General features: G+C 46.1%; 1 protein-coding gene across 1 annotated transcript in view; it reads left to right on the plus strand.

The window, feature by feature from the left end:
* LOC149328296 (uncharacterized) overlaps positions 1–7,893 on the plus strand; it is a 63,999-nt gene extending 56,106 nt beyond the window's left edge. Inside the window, exons 7-8 of the mRNA XM_089559675.1 lie at positions 2,873–3,095; positions 7,828–7,893. Coding sequence (XP_089415801.1) covers positions 2,873–3,095; positions 7,828–7,854 — 250 coding nt within the window. The 3' untranslated portion in view covers positions 7,855–7,893. The remainder of the gene's footprint in view (positions 1–2,872; positions 3,096–7,827) is intronic.
* Positions 7,894–12,379: the final 4,486 nt, after the last annotated feature.

Raw genomic sequence — 12,379 nt, forward strand, 5'->3', positions numbered from 1 at the left:
CTTTAAAAGGTCGACAATGATATTTTGACTATATCCGACTGGTCTGGTATCTTTCATAGCCTGCATGCCTGAATTAACCCGTACTGGGGTAATAGATATCATGTAAAAGTAGTGTGAACAACAGTTCTGGTAAGAATTAGCGGCTGGAATACAACTACTTCTTACGAAGAATGACTTAAATGCAACAGCGATGTTAATGTCTTTTTTCAGCTTTCATTAGGCATCATTAATTTTAGTGGTAATTTGATCCCAGTAATTAGCATTCGAAGCTTCTTTGAGGAGTCGCCAGTGTTTATAACAGTCGTTTCCTTTTCTGAGCATGTCGTGTTGGTAACATGGTCACGCTGCCTCTTCTAATACAGCTGTAAGGATTTGTGAGCATTGTTTAAAGCGAGATAAAAGAACAAGGTTGAAGAGCTGTCATGTTACTTTGTTCCAGTAAAATCCAGTGCAAAACTCCGCATAGATCTTTGAATTGCTAGCAGCAGGATACCAATGATGATTAGAAAACGGTCATGTGCACCTGCTTATGATGTCTGTTAACATTAGTGAGAAGTATGAACTCCGGAGTTGGCCCATTGTTGATTCAGTACATTCATACTGTAAGCGTCGCTAATTTTATTTGTGTAGTAGTGCATAGCCTATATATAGTGATAAGAAACGCTATCGAGGGTCCTTCTTGCAACTGCTATTACTGCCGCAACGCGGTATGCCAGGCTTCCTTCCTTCGCGGTGGTAACAATAGGCGGCCTCCAGTTGGCAACAACCTTATTTACCTTCAAATTGAAATCGAAAGCTGACTTTGGGGCAAATTGCAGTGTTTAAAGAGCAAAAAAGCACGCTATAGTGGGCGAGCTGGTTTGTGATCACTGTGACGACCAGCGCGAAATTCGACAGGGGACAGAAAGAAAGGACACGTGCGCTAACAGCTAAAAATTTATTGGATACGGGAAAACATAATCTACAAGACAGAAAAGAAGAGAATATCACTGAAAAACGCTATCGGAGACACTCATTCAAAAACTATAACTGGTTATCTAGCAGGGTGAGCGAAGGCTTCTTCGCCACGCACTTGTCCTGAATTTTGTAGAAGACATGAGCTTCAAAGATTTTCCTGAAAATTTGTTTCTTGTTACAATAAGTTATTAAGGAATTCCTTAGGTCTGGGAGTCAAAGGTGCTTAGTTGCATCTTGCAATCACGACAGTGAAGCACGAAGTCGGACGATGGGGCTTTTTCCTTGTCCAAAAAATCCTGGCGCTTTCTTTGATGTTCACACCCAAGCATATTCTTGTCTGTCCTCGGTAAAACCTACCGGAAGAAAACAGGACCCTGTACACGAGTCCTTTTTTGACGTCGGTGAATTTCTACGCCTGTCTTGGGGACGATTTTAGAGTGGGCAGACGGGAAAATTCTTGAATGTGAGGCTTATAGGTCACTACGACTTTTTGGACGAGAAAAAAGGCCCCATCGTACAATCTCGTGCTACACCACCGTGATTGCAAGAAATGAACCAAGCGCCTTTGTCTTTTCGTAATTCCTGAAACAACTTGCAGTAACAGCAACCAAATTTCTAGCCTATGTCATGCCTAAAGTCGGGCCAAGTGCGTGGCGAAACCTTTGGTCGCCCTGCTAGAGAAAGAGTTTTTGTCCTTTTTGCATTACTGTCTCCGATAACGTTCTTGAATGATATTCCTTTTATGCGAAGCATATTACTAGAGGTGTACACTACAGCCCTTCGCCGTGGTTACGCGCCGTACACAGCACGTGGTACAGTGACGTCACACCACGTGACATACCACGTGACACATGACGTCACGACAGAGGAAGACGGGGGTCCACCTCGCGCCGTCGCTGTGGTTCCACGCCGTGCAGACCACGTGGTACAGTGACGCCACACCACGTGGCATACCACGTGACACATGACGTCACGACAGAGGAATACGGGGGTCCACCTCGCGCCGTCGCTGTGGTTGCACGCCGTGCAGACCACGTGGTACAGTGAGGTCACACCACGTGACATACCACGAGACACATGACGTCACGACAGAGGAAGACGGGGGTGCACCTCGCGCTGTCGCTGTGGTTGCACGCCGTGCAGACCACGTGGTACAGTGACGTCACACCACGTGACATACCACGTGACACATGACGTCACGACAGATCGCCGTCACGCGCTGGGAGAGGGAGAACGATGCCATCGCACAGAAGCCGGAGCGGCATTCCCGCGCATTTCGAACGCGCGTTCACACTCGGTGTAACGCTCGCTCCACCGGGCAGGCAGACGTGGCTTCCGTGGCAATCCAGGCGCTCACCCAACGCGCGTCTCGGGGTTAGTCGGCGTTCCGCTGTAGCCATGCCGTTGTCTTCCCCCACGACGAAGGCTTCTAGTGGTATTAAAATGGCCAAGTATTCAACCAAGGAAAGCCATGTATTACCAAGCCTAGCCACCAATATGCTTCGCATCTGACTAGGCTTAACCTTAGCTAAGCCTCAGCCATTTTTTCCTTTTTGTCTTGAAGATTATCCGCTCCCGTATATATTCGCGTTCCTTTGCAGTAAATTTTCAGTTGTTTCTCTGCGCTCTGTTGTCTTGTCTTTCTGTCCCTCGTCGAATTTCACGCTGGTCGTCGGAACGAGGAAAGTAGGTTGCCAAAAACCGTCTATTGTTGCTGCGCGTATCGTTCGCTCCACGTTTGTGTGCTCTATTTTTTTTTTGGAATACTTGTACATTGATTCGGACTGTGCTTGTTTGTGACCACCCTGGGATGCCGAGAAACTTTCGCAGAGTTGACAATTTAAACACCACTCTAAAACTGACACGGTGCCTAAGCTAAACGTTTCTCTGAACGACTTTGCTGTTCTCACTCCAGGATTATGGTCAAGTCCCAAATCGCTGGAAAAGATAGGAGCATCGGTTCCCCACAAGACAAAACAGAAATACCGATTACTGTAAGAAGAAACGTCGGATCTTTCGTGATCATGACTGATTATGAGCCCATGGCAACGACAGTCCCTCAAAATGAGCTGGCAAGGGATGGTGCACAATATGTGCCCCATTTCAGTTCCAACTTCGTGGTCAACAATGTCTACCTGGTAAGTCTACACTGCTCTTCATTTCAAGTGTCCATTCAGCGGGGGTCTCTGCATAGGCTAATGCAGCACCTTAAAGTTGTTACTTTATTCCCTCAATTATGAAACTGCTGGGTTGGCAGCATTGTTGTTACACCAACGCATGTTGATATACAACGTGTGCTGCGAATGCGTATAAGTCTCTCATAGATCTTGTCACCAGCGCCAGTTGTCGTAACTACAAAATAAAACAACTATCACATCGTTCTGCTATCTGTCGTGAGATGACTATATTTGGTAGAGGTAAGAATGCTAGCAGGAAAACAAAAACTAGATTTGGGTGAAACCACTCACACTGTAGTGTGTATTCAAAATAGCTTTGAATATAAAATAATTGAAATGTGTTCCGTACATTTAGTTGATAGAAGAGAAATCTCATCAAAGGATCCCAGTTGAAACGTTTGTGTGATTTTAAAGTGAAGGGATGAGCACAAGAACTTAATTTTTTTTTCTCTTCTTACGTGGTCATTTAGAACCGTTTAATACGGGCGTTCCCTTGCGATAAAAAGAAAAAATCGGGAAGATCTGCTCTTGTATTTAAAATCGTCTATTACACACAAACATCAAAACGGCTTAATAGCTTTACGTTCTAACGCACGCCACGCCACTCGACTGTCGTCGAACGCCACCCTTGTTGTTTAATTTATTTACGTATTTGTTTACAAGTAGTCCTGTGTCTTCTCTTAGAGGCAAAGCAGGCGTGAGTTGCACGGCATTTGATTACAGCAGTATTAAGTGACAAGAATAGGCAGCTTTTTTTAAATAGATGAATGCAGACAACAATCTACGAGGAGTGCTCAGTAAAGGTTTGCTCTGACCCGGTTCTGTCTGTCACAATGTACGGCAAGAGTGCATCTGTAAATATATTTGTTTTTATATGTTGCCCGCCAATTTACAGCTATGAATCCATAACGGTCGTCATTCTACTGGTGTTGAAGTGGGGCGAAAAGCAATTACAGAGCAATCATTAAGATTTCTTACTCGAAAAACCGCACTCCAACAGAGGCTTTCGATGACATGAAAGAGGTTGAAGGGGAGGGTTTCCCATCATATAGGGTTGTCAGGATTTCACGTTGTCAGTCCAAATATGGCCGCCCCTCCGTAGATAGTACTCCAATTGCAGAGAAACCTCGCTGCGCTATCCACGAACACATCATCCAGCAAGTGTATGCCGCTGGTTTGGAAACTGGACACGTAACCATTCAGACAAAGATCAAAATGATCAAAATGTCATCGTTACTGTGTGTCAGTGGATACTAAATAGCTGTCGCTTTAGGACTCCTAAGCATACAATATTGTGCGAAACCACATTTTCTTTTTTTGCTGACGGACGCCGCCGCCAAGTACCTGAAAGAGCGATTGAGGTTTCCACTGCCCTTGGAGCTATGTGCGCGCGTCTTCAACTTTTTTATTACCAATGCCAATTTATCTTATGCACGCTGACGGCCTACGCTCCAGTGCCGTTTTTCTGCAGCAATGTTTTCAGTGCGAACGCGTATTGCTCTAGCGCCGTGCTTCTACCACAGCGCTGCCCACGCCAACGCATGCAGCGCACATTTTTCTGTAACTACCGCCGCATAGCTCAAAGCGCGAATATTAGTTCGATAGTAGTGTTATTATTAGTTGATGAAGAGCACAATGTACAATGCCCAGGGGACGAGTGTGTTGAAGTTTAACACGAAGCGTGTTCAGCGATGATAGCGTAGTGCTCTCACGCAGCCGCCTGCGTAGCTAATCTGTTCGCGCTTCCGCCTGTTCGGTTCTCAGTTTTTTTTATTTATTAGTTTCACTAGGTACAAACCTCCAAACCGCGCTAGCATAGAAACATCTCAAGATCTTGCTCTGGGTTGACCCACTGAAAGCACTTTTTCGCATCATAAATAATTCAAGACCTTCTTCATATGCGTAAAGTGTCAGATACCTGGGTTCACCGTGTGCTCACACCTTTCCAAAAGCAGGCATGCGCAGAATGTTCTCAGGTTCATTTGACCGCATGCCACATAATCTATGGCGACATTTTCAATGGACTTATCATACAGGATTAAAGCTCGGTCATTTAATAAAATCATGAGACCAGAGTTCAGTGTATGTAATGGAAGTGTCTGGAGTTACCGCCTCCAAAGAAGGCACGAGCCCAAACATCCGCTGTTAAGGTCGTCTTCACCTTCTTTTGGGAATAGCATGAGGTAGTCTGGGTGGATTTTCTAGCAAAGGGCATCACGGTTACTTCAGCATACTACTGTTTACTTCTGCGGAAATAGCGAGCGGCCCTCGAAACGAAAAGACGTGGCGTTCTCACCGAAGTTGCACGCATTCAGCTAGGGAGTGCCCACTTCTGAATGGCGTCCCCCAATTCACATCTCACATGTTGCCCAGATAGAAGCACGCTGCTGCGGGCTTTAAATTCTACCGCATCTCCCTAATTCATCCGATCCCGCGCCATCCGACATCCAACCCTTTCCAACAGTAAATTTATTTTTGAAGGGCAAGCATTTTCCAGATGATGGGGCTCTGATTTGCAGTGCAGGCAGTTCTACCACCGGGATATGACTCTATTCTCGTAAAGCGATGTTTCTGAATTTCGTGCCCTAATCGGGGTTTTTTTCTGTTTCGTTGTCACGGTTGTTGCTTTTGTTGCTGAGACTTGTTGAATGGACATCAAATTTGCTTCGATTCGTAGCGCGTCAACGCGAGTTCTTAAACGCGATTGTAGCAGAGACAGAACAGAGCTTGCTCCATTGTCAGAATGTGTTGTAAATATATGCCCATGCACATCATACAAAGTGGGACTCTGAGGCTCGTAAGAGGGTCTCTCGTTTTTTTTACTGCTTTGTTTTGGGCGCCTTGGGCGTCTCCATACCCCTTGACGGCACCGGCGCTGCTTGGTTTTCTCCAGAGCTTTTTTCTTATTGTGTACCGCCTAGTTTTCAATCATTCTTTTTCTCTTGTATCTTGAGTCCATCCCAGAAAGCGAAAAAACACTAGTACAGCTTTAGAGCAACTAATAAAACCATCACATATGCTTTAGCTACTCCAGAACATCACGACGTCGATTTTTGCCCTACTGGTAACCCACTGCTAAAAGAATTTCCCCTTAAACCCAACGAAAAAGAAACATTTAACTTTGTATAACATACCTGTAAGACCAATAACTAACTGTAATAGCTAAGTGCTTGCGTTCATCTAAGACGCCAGGGTGATTGGCCTCCGCCTGTTTAACCGCTTTCTTGTTCACAAAAACTTTCTGCGAAACCTTTTCTATGCGCACAAGATGCCAGCATGGTCAACTCATTTTTAGTAGTCATACCGCCTGAATAGTGAGTCAGTATTGATATCATTGATAAGTGAGGGGGCGCTACGTGAAAAATTGTCGCGTTTCGGCTCGTGTCGCGTTTCGCGGCACTCTCCCCTGCGCCTGAAGTGAGAATCCTTGTCCCCCTGAAAGAACAAGGCACTCTTTGCAGCTAGCTCCAGCTAGCTAAGTCTGCCGCAGGACGAAACGTTGTCCACTATTTAAGGTTATCCTAGCAGTAGCAAACAAAACGAGTGGGCACACACGTTTTAGCACTGCTGCGTATTCCCGGCATGCGATTTGCACCCCGCGCAGTCGTTACTGATTTGATTTTGTATAAAGGTTTGATATCAAAATGTCCACGCTAGCCAGAGCATTCCAGTTGCTGTGTTTGGTGCTACTGAGAGGAAACAGTGTAAAAAAAACGAACTCGAATGCGCGACGACTAGCTAGCATCATACGATTCCTCGTCTCATTTTCTGGTAACTGTTGGGGAAATGTAGGAACATATGGGTGGGTAAAAAATTATATTCAGTGTCCGGGCCTTTGTGCAGGTCTGAGGCTGTCGAATTCGCCTATCACAAATATTGGACCAGCACCACGGATCGTCGCTTATGGAAATATTACTAGGCTTTTGGATATTCGCTCAGTTTGAAGTATAATCAGCAGGCAATGAATGTTTTTTTGGTTCCTTCATAATCTGGCCATTAGGAGTGGCGATTGTCGTCTTGTGTCGTCTCTTCTGTTATAGTTAGCGCACCCCTATGCTGAGATGTACAGCCAACTAGCCCCTTCAAAGCTTTGAAGAGGTTATAAAGGCCGCCACTGTGGTGTGATATGGTCTGCGATATTAAAGGTCCCAAAAGCGCGGTTAGCTATGAGAAAAGTTCTAGTGAACTTATCGGTATGTATCTCCTCTACCTGCGGTTCTTTAACATACAGTTACCTCAGACATCACACATACGTTTTCACACTCCACCTATATTGAAATAAGGGCACCGCGCCCTGGATTGGATCACTCGTCCCAGAGCTCAGCAGCCGGACACCATCAGCAACGACCCACCGCGGCGTTGTGTGCGAGATCTTCTGCTTGCGTGAGAAACACAGTATCTATGAAACAGCCGCACGCAGGTGCCAGAGTGTGGTCGGTGTTTTTTTTTTTTAATTCAACTTGGTGATTAGGCACTTTAGGTCTAATGTGCTTAGACCGGTACGGACCGGCTATAGCTGTGCCTTCCTGTGACAGGCTCCTCCAACGCGACAAGCCAGGAGTTTCCAGGCATTGCATGCTAACAGAATTCTCACCGCTGTACAGCAGTGAGCGCTGTATTTGCCGAATTTTATTGGCTGCTCCCTCAGCGTTGTTGTTTTTTTTTACAACGATTCTTTCGTTTTCCCTTTCAGAACATACCTTTCGACGATAATGACTAACACGCCATCATTACAAATACTTCGTTGCCATGATTTACGAGTTACTTATTATGCAGACAAAGTAGCAGTGAATAAAATTTAAAAACATCTAAAGTGGGCTGCTCTTTTTATTTTGCTGCATTAGAATTTCGAATGTCACACTCAATTTCGTCGTGTTGACTGGGCATACTTTTTATTCCAGGCTCAAATAAAACTCAAAAGGCACACCCGCTTCCAGGTTTGGTTCTTCCATGGTAATGCTTGCGTAAAGAAAAAAGTGGGTTTTGTTGCGCCCCTATGCTGGGCGCTTATAATATAGCGTAAAAACAATTCTTTTAGGCCAGGCCATGGCTTTGCCACTTGCCCTCTGCCGAGCATTTCCCTAGAACCAGAGGAGGTAGGAAATCGTTCCTTGCAAATGATTGTCTCCCAAACAGAGGACAGAATCCGACTACGGGAAGGCACAGCAGATATAAGCGTGGATGTCACCCTAGGCCAACAGATAAATGGTTCGCCAAGGCTGCCCAGCGAATAAAAAAAAAACATCCTGCCGTCTCTTATCTTTGCTCTAGTAGTGCGTCGGGACATGTTTCAGCCATTGCCTTGAAATTGCCCACAGTTTGATCATTCAACCCGCAGCCGCTCGAGAACGTTTCGTGTCACAAAAGCGTGGGTTTCACTAGCGGTCGTCCTTTACGCTTCGCCTTTCTCCGGCCTGTTTTGTCGTAATATTTCGCAGTGAACTCTGCGTGCTGCTGCGGTTTCATAATTAAGTGTATTGTTAATCGTGCTGCATTTACAATGGAGTTTCGAGAACCACTGATTAGGTTGTTTTTCTTTGGTTATTTACACCGACCTTAACTTGCCTAGCCTTTCGGAGATAGAATGATTGCGCCAAGAATGTGATGTGTTTGAGTTTAGTTTAGTTTGTGGGGATTTAACGTCCCAAAGCGACTTAAGCTGTGAGGGGCGCCGTAGCGAAGGGATCCGGAAATTTCGACCTCCAGGGGTCCTTTAATAAGCACTGACATCGCACAATACAAGGGCCGCTATAATTTGTGTTTCAGGATAATGTTGAAGTTTAAAATACCTCCAAGTGAAGGCCGGTGAGATTCCTGTTGATTTCATCGTGGACTGCTCTTATGTGTTTTGCTGTTGCGGCAATATGACTAACGTTATTCTGTGCACTAGAACTTCCAGGCCCTTTTCGATCGAAAGAAGAAAAACTTGTAATTGCGCATGAAACGAGGACAAAGAAGGCACACAAAAGACAGGACTGACGCCAACTTTCAACTGGAGTTTATGGCACCAATCCTGCCTTTTGTACTACAATCAAGCCGTATCAACAAATGCATCAACTTTGCACATATCAATCGGCAATTGATGCGAACACTGCTAACACAGTATCGCTGATCACTACAGAATCTACCCTAAACAGAGCTTGGGATGCCAACTTCTTTCCTGGCCAGCAGAAAGAATAACAACATCAACCAAAGCAAAAAACAGGGCACTAGGGCATGACAAGTCTATCCTAACAAATTATGAAACGAGTGGTGAAAGCGAAAAAGAGCAAGGATGAACGAATATGTCATAAAGCCGCGTGAAAAATGAAAAATAGACGACCAACAATAACCCGGTAGTACGAAAGGCAGGCTTGGTGCTATAAATTCCACTTGCAAGTGCGCGTCAGTCCTGTCTTTTGTGTGCCCTCCGTGTCCTCGTTTCTTGCGCCATTACCAGTTTTTTTTTTCTTTCAACATGAACTAACTCGCCCAAACTCGAGTTTTACTTGACCTTTTAGATCGCAAGCAGAGATTTCCGTGAGAAAACAGGAGCTAGTTCGAAGTAGCACAGTCGAGTAACGATAAAAATCGTTAAAGCCCGAAATGCACAGTAATGGCAATATAGGTACAGGTGGCCTTTACTTGCTTTAAGTGGCCGACCTTGTGAAGAATTGTCTCGCAGATGGGCGACCGTCAGCGTCGATCCATTCCGTACGATGTCGCCGTCAGTTTATGTAGTTTTTCTAACCAGCGTGACATACGCCAAGCGCGGAACATATTTTGTGAGGCAAGATTCGATGCAAGTTTCTTGAGTTTCTTTGGCCACCGAAACCATGCTAGTAGGTTCTTAAAAGAGGAACACTTTGTTGGGCGCTGGTTTGATGTCCCTCTGCAGTTGCGTGGGGAGACTTCCTCTACTATTTTTCTGTCCGTACCTCAACTGATATGCAGCCTGGCAACGCATGCCTCAGCCACAAAGTCTGAGCGTTCTTTGGTTGGAATTCTAGGTGACCCGTTGATAGGCTATAGGGCGCTTACGTTAACTGGGACTGTAATGCGACGGCATTAAATTTCGCTTCTTTCCTAGCTTCTGCTGAAATTTCCGTCAATTGCCATATTCGCACTGTTACCTGGTATTCGCAGGTATCCGCTGTGATGCAACGGGGCCGAAATTTCATATATCGCTTTCTAGTTTTCGATGTCAGTTCTGCATCCGAATTGCTGTCTCGAAACTGAGTTGCGCTCAACCCGGTGAGCAGGATGTGATTACGCACAGTCACGTGACCTCTCTCGCGCGATCATGAATTAGTTTGCCGGCTGCCCGGTGGGAACATTGTGATGACGTCGCAAGGTGACGTATCTACTCTACACTAATTAGGGCGGCCTATCCTGGTTGGCTGCGTGACGTCACAAGGTTACGTGATCTCACTGGACCAGTGAGCCAATTTTGTCCAGCACATCGGCGGAGTTATCATGCGACCACTAATAATATTGCACTTCAAAATCACTTTCAAATGTTTGTTTATTACTTGTTCAATGAATCCAGGCATGTTGCCACTACATGTATTCGAGTGTTATTATCGTCACAGAGCTTCGTGAGTGCAGAAAAACAGCGTGTTTGCAAATATGAAACTGATGATGACGAATTTTTATGGCCGAGGACATCTGTGGCTTAAGAGTGCCATGGCACAAATTTGTTTCTTCTGCTCGAGGTGGGGTCAAACACCCATCTGCCAAGCATTTCAACTTAAAAAAGCCGAGCAAGGGGCATTGGAAAGCTTCTACCCATTGTTTCCCGAGTGGGTACCTGGCAGCACAGGGGATTGAACCCCGCATCTCGCGCATGCAAGCATTTAAAAGTATAGCGGGCGCTCGCGGTCGTCGGATGTGGAGGGGGGGGGGAGGGGGTGTTGTCTTCCACAGCGCGGTTTTCGCTTTTTTAGGTATATTACGCTGTTTGAGAACTACATTTCATGTAGAGCTGCCAGGGATGTCTAGGTTTAACTGCCCTATTAGTGATTAAATGCTGTCCATGCGAAGGCATGTCGGAGTCCACGCGAGGGTGTGCGACTCGGAAATTCACGTATGTGATGGACCGCTCGTTTGGGGCTATCTTCGACTTCACAACACACACTTGTAGTAACGTTTTTGAATGATAGCTTTAAAATGAAGTTGCATACTTTGTCGCTCTGTTCTTTCAAACCCACCGCAATTGCTAGCGAATTGGCTGCCTCCATGGGTAAACTCTGAAACGAAAGACTATTAGGAAAATGTTGTTTTTGCGTATTTCTATGGATTTAACTTGGACTATGTACCTACATCCGGAGGGGGTTCCGGCGAACGGCAGTGGATAATTGTTTTTGGTACCAGTAGAACGCGTCACGGCCAGGAACCGATGGCGCGACGATCGGCAAGAGAAAAGTGGGCAGTGATGAGGTATTGTGTTTGTTTTGCGGCAACGCCCTATTGAAAAATCCGGTATCGCGGCAAACCGGATTTTACCGGAACATATCGGTTTCATACCGGTCCGGTATGACTCTCATACCGGCGAGACCCGTCCGGTTAGATCGCTATACCGGTTCATACCGGTCCGGTATCGATCCCAAACCGGACAGACCGTTCCGGTACGGAGCTCATACCGGGCAGTCCATTCCCGGTTCGAAGCTCAAATCGGACAGACCAGTCCGGTACGGAGCTCAAACCGGACAGACTAGTCCGGTACGGAGCTCAAACCGGACATACCAGCCTGTATTCAGAGCGATATGTGCTGCGGTTCTGGTGCTTGGTCTGCAGATTGACTGTTGTACGCCAGCAGATATTTTTTAGGGGAAGGGGGGGGGGGGCAGCGTGCGCATAAGTGCGATAATCAACACACACACGGTTTTGCTGAAAGGGCTAGCAAAAGAAAAGGGCTAAGCGTGAGCTTCGCAGTGGCAAAACATGCAGTTTGTGCATGAAAGGCGGGGGCTGCATGAAGGGGAATTGCGGGCAACCGCCATATTGGCTTCCTGTGCAGCACCCTGACAAAGCCAGAGCGGCTGTGTGCGGGCAAACGGCAGCCTTCGTAAGTCCTTTGAAGATTACTCTGGATTTCACAGTGCAGAACTTCAAGACTGGCTGATAAACATGGCGAGCCTCCGGTGACTGCGCCAGAGGCTCAAAAAGGTTTGTTACTGTCGAGTTCATTGCAGCAGCTTTCTTAATGTTCGCTAGCGGCAGCCTCTAGCGACGCACCGATGAAGAAAGAAAATTCTTGGTTTTCG

The sequence above is a fragment of the Amblyomma mixtum genome, chromosome 9 (genome assembly GCF_055824585.1).
Source record: "Amblyomma mixtum isolate Tamu chromosome 9, ASM5582458v1, whole genome shotgun sequence".
Classification (NCBI taxonomy): Eukaryota; Metazoa; Arthropoda; class Arachnida; order Ixodida; family Ixodidae; genus Amblyomma; species Amblyomma mixtum.